At 44.1% G+C, this 19,396-nt stretch overlaps 1 protein-coding gene across 50 annotated transcripts; it reads right to left on the reverse strand.

Annotated features, from left to right (window-relative positions):
- Positions 1-2,832: 2,832 nt before the first annotated feature.
- LOC123132566 (uncharacterized) lies at positions 2,833-8,800 on the reverse strand. 50 transcript variants are annotated; one of them, XR_006464851.1, is made up of 10 exons: positions 8,324-8,800; positions 7,057-7,832; positions 6,873-6,902; positions 5,485-6,782; positions 5,043-5,077; positions 4,580-4,688; positions 4,010-4,090; positions 3,719-3,799; positions 3,507-3,613; positions 2,833-3,389 (listed from the first exon to the last, which is right to left on the reverse strand). XR_006464851.1 is itself a non-coding variant. In XM_044552395.1 (6 exons), exons 2-6 carry the CDS (start codon positions 7,824-7,826, stop codon positions 6,181-6,183), a joined length of 561 nt encoding a protein of 186 aa, XP_044408330.1. In that variant the 5' UTR covers positions 7,827-7,832; positions 8,324-8,800; the 3' UTR covers positions 5,484-6,180. The 50 variants fall into 50 exon arrangements, 1 of the variants encoding a protein (XP_044408330.1); XR_006464865.1 differs by having other exon boundaries at positions 3,507-4,090; positions 4,580-5,077; positions 5,485-6,557; ... (1 more) ...; positions 7,057-7,200; positions 7,650-7,832; XR_006464852.1 differs by having other exon boundaries at positions 3,507-4,090; positions 4,580-5,077; positions 5,485-6,320; ... (1 more) ...; positions 7,057-7,211; positions 7,650-7,832.
- Positions 8,801-19,396: the final 10,596 nt, after the last annotated feature.

Here is a 19,396-nt window from a genome sequence, read left to right on the forward strand (position 1 = left end):
TAAGGAAGCACCACATGTTGGAGGTTCCATGACAATATAACTTTTATGTGAACATAAACAAACATAACCCATTATGTTGTCTTCCTTGTCCAACGTCAACTACTTGATCAAGCTTGAAAATAATTAATGGGGGCTCACTATCATAGAAGATGTCCTATATGTGAAATCTCTCTTCCTTTAATATTCTTTCATGACACTACTGCAGGATGCTGCTAACACGACACTACAATCATAGACCCTTCGAGAAACTGTGTGCGATGCAATAATCGCAAACGGTGGTGTATGAAAACCGACAAAAAGGGTGCAAAACATTTGCGATGGAGGATGCATCAAACACGGTTCAGATTTTAGTTGCGTGTGCGATGAAGGGCATACGGTTCAGCTCAATTAAATATTTGCGATGAGGAGGAACAAAAGAAATAGGCAGCCAGATGAAGGCATGTGCGATATACATCATACGGTTCACTGGGATGAACTGTGTGTGATTACGCAACACAAAAGAAATGGTCAGCCCGATCAAGGTGTGTGCGATGTACAACATACGGTTCACTCGGATGAACTGTTTGTGATTAGGCAAGAGAACAGAAACGATTCAATATAACAAGATGTGTGTGATATGCGGCAAACAGGTCAGTAATCATAAATGTGTGCAAAGACCTATAATAACGCAGACGATTGCTTCTAATAAGATGTATGTGATATGCTCTGTCTACCGAACATCTATTGGCCATTGTGGAACGGGCAGTCATCCGGATACGCCATAAGGATGTGAAGAGGCATTCCTATTAGCAAGGACTAGTTGTTCCACCAGTAGCTCATGTAAGAAAACTATCAAGTTAAGTGTGCTCAGGCTGGAGCAGCCATCGGATGGGTGACTGGATGGGTAGTTGTATCGATGACCGAAATGCCCCATTCCCTCAACTAATTTAAGCTTGAGGTCCTTGTTTTTTACTTTTTTTATTTTTAACACATGCTAAAGAAGGTCTACCGCATTACTTTTTGACAATGTGCGATATGTGGCATACAGTTGATCCATCCAACCTATTTGTGATGGAATAGGCCGTGTGTGTTGTGGGCAAACGCTTGCTAGTATTCAACCGTTTGGGATTGATGAATTCAACACCGACGGGTTCCCTAGTGTGGTTCGTATTCATCTGATAATCATCTACTTCTTGTGCTAGCTCGATGCTAAGTTTTCATTAATTGATGGTGTTTTATGAACACGCCAGCGTTTCCCGCCATTTCCTCACCTGTTTCCCGCCACCCTGCTAATTGCGCATAGGGGGCGCGCCGCATGGAGGCGACAAGCACGGCCTGTAGCACATCCACCTTTTCCAAGCATGCCAACCCACCAAAGCGCCACCTCTACCATCAACCTCATCGACGAGGAAAACGAGCAGGCGCCACGGCCCGTCGAGGCTGAGGCGCTCCCCGACGACGCGATGGACGGTGTCGTGATGCGCGTCATTGTCAGGGTTGAGCAGACCTTTGGCGCATGGTGCTTGAGCACCGCGGATCAAGATTTGCATGTTAGCGCCGACTGGCTGCAACTCGCCGCACAACATGATCGATGGCGTGCCGAAGAGCAAGCTAGGCGTGTTCGTGCCGATAGGCTGCGGCTCGCCGCACGGCGAGATCGTTGGAGCGGCGCAGAGCGAGAGGCGCGGCGCGCCGCAAAACAAGAGTGGATCAAGCGGCGCTTGCCCGCTGTCGACACGGCGTCGCAGCTGGGTACACGTCCCGTCAGTACCCCCATTCCTCGCTAGGAGTGGGCAGAGGCCCTCAGCGCCGTACTTGCACCAGAGGCCGGCCGCACCGTACTTGCACCGGATGCCCGCCGCGCCGTTAGCATGGGTGCCACCGTTCGCCTTGTCCGCAGCCCACTTGATCCCAACATGCTAGTCCATAGGCTCGACCGCCTCCTTGGCCCAGGTGTCCACCTGGGCGCAGTAGGGGAACATGGCCGTCGCATCCTCGAGCTGGTGATCTCCGATGAAATAGCCAACTTGGAGCTCGATATCGCGCTTCAGATGTACCGCGAGCGTGTCAACCGCTTGGACGAACGCATGCACGAGTTCAGGCAGAGCCAAGAGCTACCCTAGGCAAGGGCTGATGGTCATGGTCTCATGGATGCGTTTTATTTTAAAAAAGTCGTTTCAACGTGGATAGCTATGTATTCACAGCAATCATAGTATTGCCCTGTTTATTGCTCTGTTTCAATGTGTGTACTCTATTTTTCATTTTTATATGTTCTGTTTCAATGTGTGTATATACGCTTTCCATTCTGTATATGTGGATGATAACAGCTAGATTCAAATTAGTATACAAGAACACATAGAAAATGTAATTCATAATATATATATATATATGTTCATTAGATTATCACAGAAACTACAATCATCACAAGTAAGTATCCCGATTTCTATCTGTACACTTAACTATTAGGTACAATGCATAAAACTGAAAACGATCAATACTAAAACTAATAATCCCTCCTGGGGCCAGTATTCCGGCAGCCCCTCGCCAGCAGCTCCCTGGTGCGCGGTGATAACCCACAAGTATAGGGGATCACAACAGTTTTCGAGGATAGAGTATTCAACCCAAATTTATTAATTCGACATAAAGGGATCCAAAGAATATTCTCAAGTATTAGCAGCTGAGTTGTCAATTCAACCACATCTAGAAAACTTAATATCTGCAGTAAAGTATTTAGTAGCAAAGTAGTATGGAAATAACGGTAACAGTGGCAAAGGTAACTGTAGCAGTTTTGTAATGACTAGTAGTTGGGGCGCTTGTGGTGCGCCGCTTGAGGGGCATCTGGGCGGTGCCAGGTAGATGAACACCCTTTTTTACTTTCCTTTTTGGATCAAGATAGCAGGACATGTACATGCAATTCTATGGAACTTATTATATTGGAACATCGTCTGAGGAAGAAACTGAAATGCCACGCCCACAACGATATAGCATCGATAGGAGCATGTTTCTGTTTGGCAACATAGGATACATTAATAGAAATTACACGCATGTCGGCCCTGGCAGCGATACCTCCGTCTAACCGTGCGGCTGACGATGCGTCGGCAGTAGCTCGCCGTCACAGACGGCGACGAACCTCCGGGACATGGTGTGGATGTTGGCGCGAGGGAGATGTTGAGCTTGGTTTAGAGGTCCCTGATGGCAGCCCTAGTCCTCTCGATGGCAAACGGCTCCGCACTGACGATGCGGCGGCAGTAGCTCGCCGTCACAGACGGCGACGACCGTCCGGGACACGGTGTGGATGTTGGCGCGAGGGAGATGTTGAGCTTGGTTTAGAGGTCCCTGATGGCAATCCTAGTCCTCTCGATGGCAAACGGCTCCGCACTGTTGGCGTCCTAGTTCCTCGGCTTCCTTGCCTGCAAATGAATTCCACTTCATATCTGTGGCATGACTGGTTCTGAGCTTATAATGATTATATGAATTATGAGAGAAGCGAGTGTGCTCGATCAAACATACACGGACTTCCGGCTCACCTTGTGGCTCTGAAAGAGCTGGAATGGCTCCGGCAAAGCTTTACAGATGCCGACTTGCTCGGCGGCGGCGTCACCCTCAACATCCCCTTTCAGAGCAGTTCGTTGAACTGTCTATGTACAAAATATCAATGATCAATGCTACAGTCTACCTTCTACTTACGTTCTATGAAGCTATTTTCTCAAATTAGATATCAAAAGTATTAATCCTTAACCTTAGGCCATAGGAAAGAGCCAACAATTAGAAACAAGGAAATACTGGTGAAGATAGAAAACCTGCTTCCGGTTCTTCTTTTCTGCAAGGACTTTTCCTCAGCAAACATTTGTAACACTGGTTATAATTATTTCAGTTCTTAAAAAAGCATGGGACGAATAGGAGAAAATACAGGAATATCAAGGTAAGATCCTAGGAAAGGATGCCTCAAATTAATTGAAGGCCCACTGAAATGAGTCAGACATATCATGCAATATGAAATAACATTCTTCAAATTGTGCGAAGGAACTACCTTTGTTGTTCCATTGGCTCGATAGACATCAAAGTAATGTGAACTAATTCAGTCTCCATCTATCTACAACGTTATTATATCCTGAAAAAAAAGCAAAACTAATTATACCACCATAAGTTTTATACAAACCACATCAGACAGATATTAGATCGAAACGGACAAGAAAGCATCAATGAAGTTTAAAGATTCCACCCTCTAGATCAACATTGAATTGTAGACTTGACAGCGAAATCAGTTATTTGCAGCTTCCTTCCGCAAAGTTTGCAAAAGTTACAAAAAATAACCTTTTTTTAGCAGAACTCAAATAACCTTGTTGTTCAAATATGAGAAAGGTTATAGCTTAATGATTACCCAAAGTTCGTTCTCTTGAAAAGTGTATCAAACTTTTACGAGAAGGCTATACAATATTTTACTAAACTAAATTCTTTCAGGCTGTTTTTTAAAATCAACGCATCCCTCATCAAGTCATACTTTTCTAGTACTTCCTACAAATTCTTCAAAGAATAGTACACCATGACATAGTAATGCAATGCCTAGAGTTAAACATAATCAACTTTGGCAGATACATACATGACTGTGTACCATTGTTCCTGCCATCTTTTGTCAGTGCACATTGTGTCTGCTTGAACAACCAACTTCAAAATACTCAGTGTTTTAGATTGTGGAGTAGTCGTGTGATCTGTAAACATTTGTTCCTGCCATCTTTTGTCAGTGCACATTTGGCAGATACATACTTTCTGTTACAATACATTAATACAACAAAATAAATAAATGCAATAGTAGTATAGCAAGTTTTTTAGGGTTTAGCATGGTTTTTGTCAACAGAGTATAATACACGAAGTTATTAGAACACCGATCAACCGAGCATTGTGTTAGATAGCAGTATAGCATGGTATTTCCAGAAACAGGAATGTGAAATTTCAAATTTTCAGCTTACAACAGAATACTCCGTGTTTCAGACATTTGAGTATTATCACACAATTTAAATTAGTCACTATCTAGTTCATAGAAGATGTTAGAAGATATTGCAAACCTCATCTACTGCATTATCAAGAAGTTTAGATATAGCTGCACGGCAATAGAGAAGTTATTAGATAAATATTCTACATGGTGGCATACGATCTTGAAGATCAAACTTAAAGAAGAAAAGTCATGAGTACATCATGCCTTTACTGGATTGATATTCATAATTATTTCAGTGATGAACTGAGCTTTATTTAAATATTATTTATTTTTGTCTTTCGCCAAAACCTAAAATAATATAACCTTGGCAAGAGGTATCCCTAAACCTCTACCATATATCCTAAAACACCTAAAACGGGGACTAACCCAAAGTAATAGAAGTGCCTATGAAATAGTTTTAACCGACAGAATCAAACAATAGAAACCGAGGCCTGACCCATCAGCAAAGATGAGAGGATGGATACATGGATGGGATAAAAGCGAACGGTTCCAAGGCGGGAACTGGGTGCAACCTGCTCGGATGGGGAGTGATTTGGCACTGCGGATGCAGACGAAGAGGAGGCATGTGGACGGTGAGCTTTGCGCGCCTGACGCTCGCTCAGATCGGCATAGTAAACTAACCCTGCATCCACTTTATAGAAAAGAAAAGGCATCATGCTTGTATTGACCACAGCAAATCGAGTCAAGATTAAATTTAGGTAAATATATAAATTTGGCAATGCTAAATACCTCGAAGGAAAAATGACTTGGAAAATCTGATCAATAGAATAAAGCAAAATCAAAAGAAAATTTGCTGGATATAGCTGTTGTATGTGGTGTTGACACGCTCGGCTACGTATGTTGCATGTTCCCCTTGCTTATCATGTATGGCTTTGCTCCCCTACACGAATTATGACTCCTCTGGCAATATAGAACTTGCAAGCTAATTATTTCTACCATTATGTGCCTCCTAATGATCCATGAACCAATGAAATATATATAGCCCTCCGGTGGCACTTGGAGATTCAAAGATACACATTTGGCCACTCCAAAGAATAATAGGTTTGTGATTCAAAATAATTGTTAATCGATTGAAGCATAAACTTGGTATAGAAAAGAAAAATGATTAAATTGTCTATCTGAACCATATGATCATTGCAACTCAAAAAGGATGCAGCATTGCCGATGAAAATAAAATAGACAAACCTGATTGATAATCAGTTGTTGAGTCATTGGCGCTCAAATCGCTCGCCACCGTTAGCATGCTTGATTTCGCAACTTGTGAAGAATGATGCAAATGTTATAACAACAAATGAAAGTATTGGCCTAAGAACAGTCACAGTCACGACCTTTGAGCTCCTCAATGAAGCTGTTACAGAAGAAGTCAATCGTACTGGATATTGTTCCTGTCTTTTTACAAAATAAAATAAGCTGACTGTTCCTATCAGTAATCAAATACTTGAACAATCAATCTAGCATAAGATCATTTTCTGCGGCAGCACTGGAGGGAACCCGAGGATTCCACGGCAACCCTTATGGATGGGCAGCCTGCAAAGCTCCAGATTTTCGACATACCTGCATCATTTGAAATGCACCAGAGCACAATCTGATCCAGTACAGTTGTGGACTTGTGTTACAAGCCAATACAGTTGTGGACTTGTGGTACAAGCTAATAGATACCAATCATTCATATTTATAACATCTGCTGAGATCATAAAGGACACACAAGGTGGAATGAGATGAGGCTAGAGTTAAGCTTACAACTGCTTTCGAAGGTCCAAGGATGCCGACATTCAGGATCTCCCCTTGAAAGAAGTTGGTGGAGAGGTTCCTACATTTGTCAGGTATTGATTTACATTAGCATTCTTGCCACCGGAAAGCTGTATGCAATGCCAAGGGAATCACACCAGCAACAACTTACAGGAACCAGATGAGTTAGGCTTAGTTGTACCTGCATAGATTATAAATTAAGGGCCACATGTTCAGTACAAGGGTTATTTTTTTAGCACAACATTCTAATTTGTGACTGAAAAAATATTCATCAATCATTCATGAAAACTTAACACTACAGCAACTCCACGACTATCCTTTTAGAAAAGATATACCTTACGCAATTGAAGCGTCAGATTCTCAAGAACCGGTGAATGTTCAAACGATGAAACAAGTGGACGGAGGTCTGGTTGCACACACCACTCATTCAGCAACAGTCTTGTACTTACTATAATGTCGGGCGCCATCTCAAATCCCTTCTAAAAATAAACTGAACAAAGTGCATATCAGTTTGCAGGGGTAAGACTAGGTTCCTATAATCCCTCCCCAGACCCCACCTTGTGTGGGAGCTTCTATGCACTGGTCTGTCCTTTTTTTAAAGTGCATATCAGTAACGGTTCAGGGTACAGTGTAGACAGCTAGAAGGAGCGGTGGATCTGAAAATTTGAAGAATAGATGTAGAGGCCTGTTCATAGTTTCTGAAGCTGAAGAAATTGTACAGAGAAAGGTATGAAACAATGAAGCAGACGGCAAGCCACCATGTGAGGCCACGCCCTGTTCCTTTCCCCGTTGGTCTCGCTCGCTTGAGGATCAGAGGTTTATTAAAAAAAAGGAACCACAACACTTACACAATACTGCATAGATGGGCAGAAAGAGAAAGAGTGATAGAGATCAGGGGCAAGGGGGAGAAAGATTCAGAGAAATTTACCTTGGCATCACGGACGAACCTGCCCCGGCTGCTCCATCCGCCCTCAGCAACAACAACAGACCGAGCGGATCCCTGCACCGCCGCCTCAGCCCGTCGCCTTGAAGCATTGCCTGCCCCACCGCCGTCACCAGGAGATACCGCTGCCATGTTCTCCTCCGGCCAGATGAGTTGTCGCATCCCGCGCTGATCAATTTTCAACCAAAAAAGGAAATGAAGATAGTCGAATGTATCTTTCCAACTCACAGCCACCCAATTATGTATATGGTTTCATGGTTCGTTCTTATACTCTCACTAGTAGTTCTGCTTAATGCTTTTGTAACTCAAAGTCTCTCTGACTCTACAAAATCAAGCAAGAAACAGAAGATGCTAGCAGAGAATTTAATCCAACATTATGTTCTACTTAGCCTGACATACACTGCTGAAATTTGAAACAATGATTCAAACACAAGTCCAGCATGAAGAGTTCATCGTGTACTCAAGCGAGAAGGTTAATTTTGCCACAGACCAAACGTCCACTGCAGCTCCCAGAGCCCCATGAGCAACAAAACCAGCCAATCACACAGAAACTGGGTAGGGTTATGTAGCAATCTCCTAAGAAATTCTGCTCAACAAATACTGAGGAGATAACTTGGCCCAGGAGAATCTAGCGGCTAATTCAGTAACGAGAGGCGGACCTGGAATTAGGTAGTTGCTACGCGGGGGGTCTTGAAGTACTCCTCGTTGTCGGAGCCGAACAAATCTCTCGCCTCCTCTTCCTCCTCGTCCCCGTACCCGGCGGCCGGCCTGACGGGCACGACGCCGAACAAGTTGTACTCCCTGCCGCCGCCGGCGGGGCTGTTGCTGCGGCCGCTGGAGGGGCGCTGGAGGAGGAGGCGGTGGCGGCAGAGAATGAGGAGGATGAGGACGGGGAGGAGGAGTCGGACGAGGCGCCGCCTCCGCCCCCGTCGGATCAGGAGGGATGGGAGGAAGGAGCGGGGCGTGGGGAGGTCGTTGATCTGCCACCCGCCGCTGGTACTCGCCGGAATCGGCCGTCGTGAGTGGTGGCGGCGGTGGCGGCGAGCCGGGGGGAGAGAAGAGAGGAGGCTTGCGTGTGAGAGCAGGGATCGACGAGAGGAGCCGCGTTTTTTACTTTTCCCCTTCGGCATAGTAGCCTAATCCCAGCAGACAAGTGGACTAATGAGCCAAAAATATTTCAACTAGCTTATGTTGACGTGGCACGTGCGAGGAGGCCCCCTTGATGCACACCTTATTGTTTTGGATTGTAACAGTGGCAACGGAAAAGTAACTAAGCAAAGATCAATATGTGAAAAGCTCGTAGGCAATGGATCAATGATGGATAATTATGTCGGATGTGATTCCTCATGCAACAATTGTAATATAGGGTGACATAGAACTAGCTCCAGTTCATCAATGTAATCTAGGCATGTATTCCGAATATAGTCATATGTGCTTATAGAAAATAACTTACATGACATCTTTTGTCCTACCCTCCCGTGACAGCGAGGTCCTATTAGAAACTATAAGGGATATTAAGGACTCTTTTTAATAGAGTGCCGAACCGAAGCATTAACACTTAGTGAATACATGAACTCCTCAAACTACGATCATCACAGGTAAGTATCCCAATTATTGTCACTTCGGGGTTAACGGATCATAACACATAATAGGTGTCTATAGACTTGCAAGATAGGATCAAAAACTCGCATATATTCATGAAAACATAATAGGTTCAGATCTGAAATCATGGCACTCGGGCCCTAGTGACAAACATTAAGCATAGCAAAGTCATAGCAACATCAATCTCAGAACATAGTGGATACTAGGGACCAAACCCTAACAAAACTAACTCGATTATATGATAAATCTCATCCAACCCATCACCGTCCAGCAAGCCTACAATGGAATTACTCACGCACGGCGGTGAGCATCATGAAATTGGTGATGGAGGAAGGTTGATGATGACGACGGCGACGGATTCCCCTCTCCGGAGCCCTGAACGGACTCCAGATCAGCCCTCCCGAGAGAGATTAGGGCTTGACGGCGGCTCCGTATTGTAGAACGCGATGAATCCTTCTCTCTAATTTTTTCTCCCTGAACGTGAATATATAGAATTGGAGTTGAGGTCGGTGGAGCACCAAGGGACGCACGAAGCAAGGGGGCGCGCCCCCACCCTCGTGGACAGGTGTAAATGCATCTAGTGCCACCCCTAGTTGGTTTTGTAGTATTGACGACAAACCTAGTTGAGGGACTAATGTGTTTGTGAGAATTGTAGGATAACACAGGTAGAAGTCCCTCATTGATTCGGTTTTACTACCAGAGATGACCCTTAAAAATGTATGAAGACATTGAAGTCAAAGGTGGTATATGAAGATATTCACATTGAAGACTATGACAAGAGAAGACACTATATGAAGCCTATGGAGCTTGAAGACTTAGATCTTTCGTAGTTCTTTTTCTTTTGTGTTGAGTCATAGGAACCACTGTACTGTTAAGTGGGGTCCAAGAGAATCAGTCAGAATGACTGAAGTGATGCCTAAACAAAAAACCTATGTCTTCGAGTGAAGACTATGAGAGTGAATCTTGTCCAGAGTTGGACAAGTCAGCTTTGCTTGTAGCCCAAGTAAGTTGCCGTGTGAGTTTGAAATCTGACCGTCGAAACACGTGCCAGTTCCTTAGTGACCCAGGGTCATTTCGGACAAATCAGGTCGGGTTGCCAAGTGGCTATAAATAGCCCACCCCCTACAACCATAAACGGTTGGCTGCTCAGATTGAAAGTACGGCTTTTGTCGTTTGAGAGCAACCCACCTCGAAGCCTTTGAGAGAGAATTCCTTGCGAGGATAAAGCCCTAACCACCAGAGCCAAAGAGAATTGGGCATCACTTAAGTCTTCTTGTCTGTGTGATCTGAAGACTTATTACACTTGAGGACTGTGCATCCTCCAGCCGGTTAGGCGTCGCGTTCTGAGCATCCAAAAGACATTGTGGATTGCCGGTGAACGAAGTCTGTGAAGGTTTGGGAGTCTACCTTGAAGACTTACCAGAGTGGTTGGGCGAGGACTATGTGACCTTAGCTCAAGGATAATACGGTGAGGACTGGGTGTCCTGAGCTACGTGTTCAGGACTGGGTGTTCGGGACTGTGTGTCCTAAGGTTTAAATACCTAGCCGCTCCAACCAGACGTACAGTTGTCACAGCAACTGAAACTGGTCCAACAAATCATTGTCTTCAACGAGTCACTGGTTTTATCTTCACTTCCCTTTACTTACTGTTACTCCTTGTGAAGTCATTGTATGTTTGTACTATCATTTGTTTTCACTGAGTGACTGTGTGTTCTGTTTGGCTTCACAATATCTTCCTACCTGATCCTTACTACCTAGCTGCTATTAGTCTTTGTGCTTTCACTTCATTGAATACTTGACTATGGTTTGCCTAGTATAGTCTACCTTCCGCTGCATGGTAATAGGTTTAATTTTATCGTTTGTCTTCAAAACTTCTATGTTCTGAAGACTTTCATAAAAATCGCCTATTCACCCCCCCCCCCTCTAGTCGATATAACGCATTTTCAATTGGTATCAGAGCAAGGTGCTCCCTTATTCTGTGTGATTCGGTTTAACCACCTGAAGTTTTAGCTATGTCGACTGCAGGGATAATTAAAGTCTCCGCTGCATGCCCCGTCTTCGATGGAACTGAATATCCCTACTGGAAGAATAAGATGCGCATGCATCTTGAAGCCATTGACGTCGACCTATGGTATGTCGTCGAGAACGGCGTTCCCAAGGCTGCAGAAGGTGTCGCTGCTGCTGATGTCAAGAAATTCGTTCAACTGGACTCTACTGCCAAGAATATCATCTGTGGTCATCTGACCAAAGGACAGTATGGCCGTGTGAGTGCTTTGAAGACATCTAAGCTGGTCTGGGACTGGCTCTCCAAGGTCAATGAAGGCATCTCAACCCAGAGAGATCAGAGAATCAGTGTCCTTCGCAACCTCTTCAACCGCTTCAAGCAAAATGACAATGAGAATGTCCAACACACATTTGACCGACTCACTGACATCACAAATGAGCTTCAAGCCCTCGGCGCCACTGAGATTACCAAACACGAAGTCGTCAAGACGCTGCTAAGATCACTTGATAGTTCGTTTGACATCCTGGCCCTGATGATTCAAGAACGTCCTGATTTCAAGACACTCGATCCGTCTAACATACTTAAGAGGCTCAACACACATGAGTTTCAGCTTTCGGAGAAAAGAGATATCTACGGTCCAAACTATGGGCGAACTCGTGCCTTGAAGGCAAAAGTTGTCTCTTCATCTGAAGAAGAATCTGACAGCAGTTCTGATGATCCTGAAGACATTGGAAGGGAACTTGTTATACTTGTCAAGAAGTTCCAAAAATTCACCAAGAAGAAAGGCTTCAGAAAGTCTTCCTGGTCGAGTTCAAGGAATGATGAAGCTCCTGCTCATGACTACAAGAAGAAAACATGTCACAAGTGCAAGAAACTTGGCCACTTCATCTCCGAGTGTCCACAGTGGGACAACAAAAACAAAAAGAAGAAGAAGAGCAAGGAATATGACTCTGACGTCAAGAAGAAGAAGAAGAAGAAATACTCAAAGTCTTCTTCCAAGTCTTCCTCAAAATCTTCATCACACAAGAAGAGCTCATCTGGTAAGGCACGTGCGTTTGTTGGCAAGGAAATGGATTCAGAGAAGGAGTCTGCTTCTGAGGAGGCGGAGATGGAGTCTGAGGAGGAATCCGACTCAGGCGTCGCAAGTCTGGCTACAGCATACGTTGCCAAGTCCATCTTCAACACTGAAGACAATGACTTCATCGCCGACACCGATGCAAATGACAAGGACTACTCCGCTTCTACCTATTGCTTCATGGCACGCGGTGCCAAGGTAAACACACGCACTACTCACTATCAAACATCTAGCGACGATGACTCTGATTGTGGTTCAAAACCTAGCTACAAAACACTTGCTAAAATTGCAACTGAACAACAGAAAGCTATGGAACATATTCAAAAACTGTTAGACAAAAGCGATGATCTGTTAGGTGCTGAAATGACTCGATCTGAATCCTTAATTGAAGACATAAAAAATCTTCACGTTAAGTATCAGGAACTTGAAAGTCATCATGAAACTCTCTCAACAACTCATGAAAAGCTTTCCTATGATTATCTTCAAAGGAAGCAAGATCTTGAGAAATTGAGAGCGGTTCATGAAGATCTTCAAACGGAAAACGAGTCACTTCACGCCAAACAGATCAGTCCCGTTCAGGAAGGATTTGAACCACCATGTCCTAAATGCATTGAGCGTGATAATGCTACTTCTGTTGCTGAATGTTCTACTGCTACTGCTGTTGCAATATCTTCAACTGTTGATGTGGTAACTAACCCCTCTATTGAGGATACCACCGCTATTGCTGATGAGAATGCTAGGTTGAAGACATTGCTTGAAACAGGGATGTACAAAAGTCTTAAAGGGCATCAGACGCTATGTGATGTCCTGAAAAAGCAGATTCTGAACCGAAACCCTAGGAAAGAGTGTGTAGGGTTCGTAAGGAAAATGAATGCAGATGGCTCTTACTGGAAACCTGAGCAGTACCCCAAAACCATGTGGGTTGCTGCAAAGGAACCTTCAGCAGATCCATCCAATCTATCTGGCTTCACTTGTGCTAACCCCATCATCATTGATGAATCCTTTGATGCAAACTATATACTGTTTAAGAATCAGAATGGTGAAGTGTTTGCCAGGTACATTGGTACTAACTGCAGGAATGGACCGCCTATGAAGAAGATCTGGGTTCCGAAAAGGTGTCTGGAGAGTCTTCCTGTGAATGTCATCATGACACCTCACGTGAAGAAGACAAACCTCAGACCAGAGGCTTCATACGGTCCAAAGGCTTCATACAGACAAAGGACTCACCTGAGTCGCACTAACGCAAATGTTTTGCAGGGAAACCATACTCAGGCATATGAATATGAGAGCAGTTCATCAAACCGCCATGTTCATAAGACCAAGAACTATTCTGCTTATTCTTATGAGTACTATTATCCGCCTGCAAGACTGTTTGCTAAGGCTTCAAAGCCAAAATTCTCAGATGCTGCACTTAGACTTATTGCTTCTAAGCCGCCCTTGATGTGGGTGGCTAAGAAAGCTTAACTCTCTTTTGCAGGGAAAGGTCTCCAGCAGAAAACCAAAATCGTCTGACGCTATTGCTGGGGACCTTAAACATCTTGTAGGGCGCAAGATCAAATGCCCAAATGGTCTTACTATGTACTTCGTACCTGAATCGCTTGCTACTCTCCCTATTAGTCCTAACCTGGATCTAAGCTTTCATAACCCACTGGTTCGTCAAATGTTTTTGCTTCACAATGCTCTTGGTGAAGCCTATCCCCCTAACTGCACTGTAGGGTATGACACCAGCGTCTTCAGAATGGATTGTTGACAGTGGGTGTACAAATCACATGACTGGCAAAAGAAGTCTTCTTATGGACTCAACCTTACGTCCATCCGACAAGAGCCACATCACATTTGCTGACACTGGTAAAAGTAAGGTATTGGGTCTAGGTAGAGTTGCAATCTCAATGGATCAACACATGGATAAAGTCATGCTTGTTGAATCCATTGGCTTCAACTTAATGTCTGTCTCAATGCTTTGCGATTTGAACATGATCGTAATGTTTGGAAAATATCGTTGCCTTGTACTAATGGAATCTGACAAGTCTCTAGTGTTTGAAGGGTATCGAAAAGATGATTTGTACGTGGTAGATTTCTCAGCAGGGCCACAGCTTGCAGTATGTCTTCTAGCAAAGGCTTCAGAATGCTGGCTCTGGCATCGGAGGCTTGGACATGCTGGCATGAGGAACCTCCACACCCTTGCAAAGAAGAAGCATGTCATAGGCATCGAGGGCGTCAAGTTCAAGAAAGACCACTTATGCGGTGCCTGTGAAGCAGGGAAGATGACGAGGGCCAAACATCCCTCGAAGACAATCATGACCACTACTCGACCCTTCGAACTGCTTCACATGGATCTTTTCGGTCCCACTCATTACTCAACTCTAACTACTACTGCTTGCCTCTATGGCTTCGTTATTGTTGATGATTATGTCCGTGTTAACAAACAATTCGAAATACCTCGACTTTTTCAGAACAGGTCCGAGTCAAATAGCAATGATTCGAAGCACTTCTTTTTCCATTACACTATTTCGGAAACCTAAGGACATTCTAGATATACTTGGGTGCACATAATCCTTTACAAGACTGAAGTGCAGGATGTCTTCAGACGCTTCGCCAATCGAGCTATGAACAATTTTGGCGCCAAGATAAAGCACATCAGAAGTGACAATGGCACTGAATTCAAGAACACTGGCCTTGATACATATCTTGATACCTTGGGCATCACACATGAATTCTCAGCCCCGTACACGCCACAGAAGAATGGCGTCGTCGAACGCAAGAACAGAACACTAATTGAGATGGCCAGAACGATGCTAGATGAATACAAGACCCCAAGAAAATTCTGGCCCGAAGCCATTGATACTGCATGCCATACAATCAATCGTGTTTATCTTCACAAGCTACTGAACAAGACATCTTATGAGCTCCTTACTGGCAAGAAGCCAAATGTCAGTTACTTCAGAGTATTTGGCGCAAGGTGCTGGATCAAGGACCCGCATCACACCTCAAAATTTGCACCAAAAGCACATGAGGGTTTTATGCTTGGATATGGAAAGGATTCGCACTCCTACAGAGTCTTCAATCTCTTTTCATTACAAAGTGGTTGAAACAGTAGATGTGCGGTTCGATGAGACCAACGGTTCACAAAAAGAGCAGCTGCCAAATGTGCTAGATGAAGTTTCATCCAGTAAATCAATCAAGCTAATGGGAACTGGAGAAATTATACCTTCTGAAGCTCATCCTGAAGAAGAAGTTATCATTTCAGCACCTTATCAACATGAAGACAATGCTTAGCCTGAAGACATTCCTTCCAACAACGACAATGAACAACAAGAGCAAAGTCTTCGCCTTGTACATCCTCGCGTTGCTAATAAAGTGCAGATTGAAAGAATAATTGATAGCATCAATGCACCTGGTCCACTCACTCGTTCAAGGGCAACTCAGCTAGCAAATTTCTGTGGGCACTTCGCATTCGTCTCAATAACAGAACCCAAGAAAGTTGAAGAAGCCTTCATGGAACCTGAATGGATTCAAACTATGCAAGAAGAGCTTCAACAGTTTGAGCTGAATAATGTATGGGAACTGGTTAAGCGTCCTGATCCACGGAAGCACAATATAATAGGCACCAAATAGATATACCGCAACAAGCAAGATGAGCATGGTCAAGTTGTCAGAAACAAAGCTCGTCTCGTTGCTCAAGGATATACTCAAGTGGAAGGCATTGACTTCGATGAAACATTTGCTCCTGTGGCTAGACTTGAAGCCATACGCATACTGCTGGCCTATGCAAATCATCATAACATACTTCTATATCAAATGGATGTGAAGAGTGCCTTTCTCAATGGCAAGATTGAAGAAGAAGTGTATGTTGCACAACCGCCTGGCTTTGAAGATCCAAAACATCCTGACATGGTATACAAGCTCAACAAGGCACTGTATGGCCTCAAACAAGCCCCTCGAGCCTGGTATGACACACTTAAATACTTCCTGAAGAGCAAAGGCTTCATACCTGGTTCCCTAGACCCCACTCTTTTCATGAAGACATATGATGGTGAACTGTTTGTGTGCCAAATATATGTGGATGACATTATCTTCGGCTACACCAATCAGAAGTACAGTGAAGAGTTTGGATATATGATGCAAGAGCAATATCAAATGTCTATGATGGGAGAGCTAAAGTTCTTCCTCGGTCTTCAAATACGACAACAACGCAATGGCATCTTCATATCTCAAGAGAAGTATCTCAAAGATTGCCTGAAGAAGTTCGGTATGCAAGACTGCAAAGGCTTCACAACACCAATGCCAGCCAAACATCATCTGGGTCCTGACGACAATGGTAAAGAGTTCGATCAAAAGGTATACCGCTCCATGATTGGTTCTTTACTTTATCTACGTGCATCTAGGCCAGATATTATGCTTAGTGTTTGCATGTGTGCTCGATTTCAAGCGGCACCAAAGGAGTCGCATCACTTAGTTGTGAAGCGAATTCTTCGATATTTGGCTCACACCCCAACTCTAGGATTATGGTATCCAAAGGGCTCAGAGTTTGATCTGGTTGGATTTTCGGATGCTGATTATGCTGGTGACAAGTCGATCGCAAGTCTACATCAGGCACATGTCACTTTCTGGGACGATCACTTGTATGTTGGTCTTCAAAGAAGCAGAACTGTGTATCTCTCTCCACTGCTAAATCTAAATACATTGCTGCTGGATCTTGCTGCCCTCAGCTTCTGTGGATGAAGCAAACACTCAAGGACTATGGCATTCATCTGAAGCAAGTGCCACTTTACTGCGACAACGAAAGCGCCATCAAGATTGCCAACAACCCAGTTCAGCACTCGAAGACAAAGCACATTGAAATTCGTCATCACTTTCTCAGAGATCATGTTGTGAAGGAAGACATTGATATCATACACGTCAACACTGAAGAACAATTGGCAGATATCTTCACCAAGCCCTTGGATGAGAAGAGGTTTTGCAAGTTACGGTGTGAGCTAAATATCCTGGAATCCTCAAATGTCCTATGATCAGGCACACATCCTAACCCTTATGCATATTGATGATTTAGATGTGCAACACACAAAGTAAAGTATATCTTCAATCAATGAAGACATACATTTTAAGTGTGAATACATTAATGTGGAATTTGACTTCGGAGCGCCACGATAATTGTGCGTCGTGTCTGGGTCTAATAATTCCTATACGGTGGGTAACGCCACCATCAAACGTTCTATTTTGAAGTGTTTCACTCATGGCGTTACCTTGCAATGTCTTCACATTTGGTTTGGCTTCGATCTCAACATATATTCATGATTATCTTCACTATGTTGATTATATATATATATATATATATATATATATATATATATATATATATACTAGTGTCCTGTCCTTTACAGCATTCACTTATAGCTATGTCTTCGTGTTGAATCTTTTGAACTAAGTGAATGTGATCGGACCCTAACCTTTCTATGCTTTCTATCTCAAACTCTATCTTCCCAAGTCATATGCATTCTATTGAAACTGTCGAATGTCTTCTCTGCGTCCTTGTCAGCAGAAGATACAGAGACAACCATTAAGTCCATTTTCAATGCTCATTCCTCCACATGAAATCTAGAGAAGTAGGAACGACCACCCGACAATCCAGGCGTGCGTGGGACGTGGAACAAACCCCAAAATTCCGCATAATGGCCACGTGTTCCTCAGATGCGAATCGCCAGGGGCACCTGTGTAATAGCACAATGCCGCCCCTATACCTATAAATACACACTCACAGCGGTTATTATCTCTTCTTCCACCCTCGCACGAACCCTAGCGCCACCACTAGCCCTCGACGACGCCGGAGACGAAGCGCTTCGCTGCCGCAACCTCTCCGACACCGTCTTCACGCCGACCGCGGACATCGTCCTCTCCACCGTCGCCGTAGGTGTCCTCCGTCGCCAAGTTAGGGCACGGAAGATCGAACTGCTCGGCCTCATCTTACACTTCGTCTAGCAGTTCTTAGTGTGGTAAATAAAACTTCCTCTTTTTACAGCACCATTGATCCTATGGATTTGTCACTTTCTACCACAAGCAGTTTCTGTTCACACAAACTAGATCTCTCTCATACTGCATCTCATAACATGCCTAGTATATTCACTTGTGCTTCACAAAGTAGTTAGATTCCTCACTTGTACTGATCTGTGGATTCGTACAAATCTGGAACCAACTTCTTATCTCTGAGTGAATGTCTTCGCACGATGAGGTCAATGTCTTCTAAACTGATTTATCTTCAAAATCTTCTGAGAATGCATATGACCTCTTCTCCTTCCCTCGCACCTTAATGTTGTCACAGGTACATGTCCGTGGGAGAACCCTTTGGTTCTCATAGTCTGCATTCATTTGCAGAATTCTTACAGCATCACATAAATTCTCCCGAAGCCAGTTCCTGTTGGTCCAGCAAACGAAAACCTTTGAAGCCTTTGAACGTCTTGAAGCCTTTCAGGTTAAAGTTTATGGCTTCAGAGAAAGCAGCAAGGAAGGGTGGCAGAAAGCGTTGTGGTGAGACCTCTAGAGATCTGCCAGATGAACTCTCAGAAATGTACAAGACAGATCCTGAAGAGGATTACAGTCAGCGCAAGACCCGAATCCAATGGATTCGAAGATATTGGGCAGAACAATGGTTCAAATACAGATTTTTGACCCAGGAGTATGCTGAGAAAACCGCCATCAAGAGACTGTGGGGAGACATCCTATTCAAGAATCTTCTACCCAGGTCCAGAGATGAAGCCATTGCTCAAGGCTTCTATCCATGCATGGTCCATGGACCACAGCCTGCTGATGCACACTCGTCGTCACTGCTATGGTGTCATGACGACAATCTGTTCAAGCGCAACTTCCAGTTTGCTCAGAACTCGGCGAAGCAGAATAAGAAGACTTTTGGGTTAGACTTCAACCCTAGTCCCTCAGCACCAAGGGCAGATGGCACATGAGATGCTGAACCCAATGTCATCGGTCCTTTCGCCAACCTTGAAGGCCTCATCACCTACATCTTAGTTCAAGGGACTGCGGTGAATGAGCCTGCAGCTG

This window comes from Triticum aestivum, chromosome 6A, assembly GCF_018294505.1.
Source record: "Triticum aestivum cultivar Chinese Spring chromosome 6A, IWGSC CS RefSeq v2.1, whole genome shotgun sequence".
Taxonomy (NCBI): Eukaryota; Viridiplantae; Streptophyta; class Magnoliopsida; order Poales; family Poaceae; genus Triticum; species Triticum aestivum.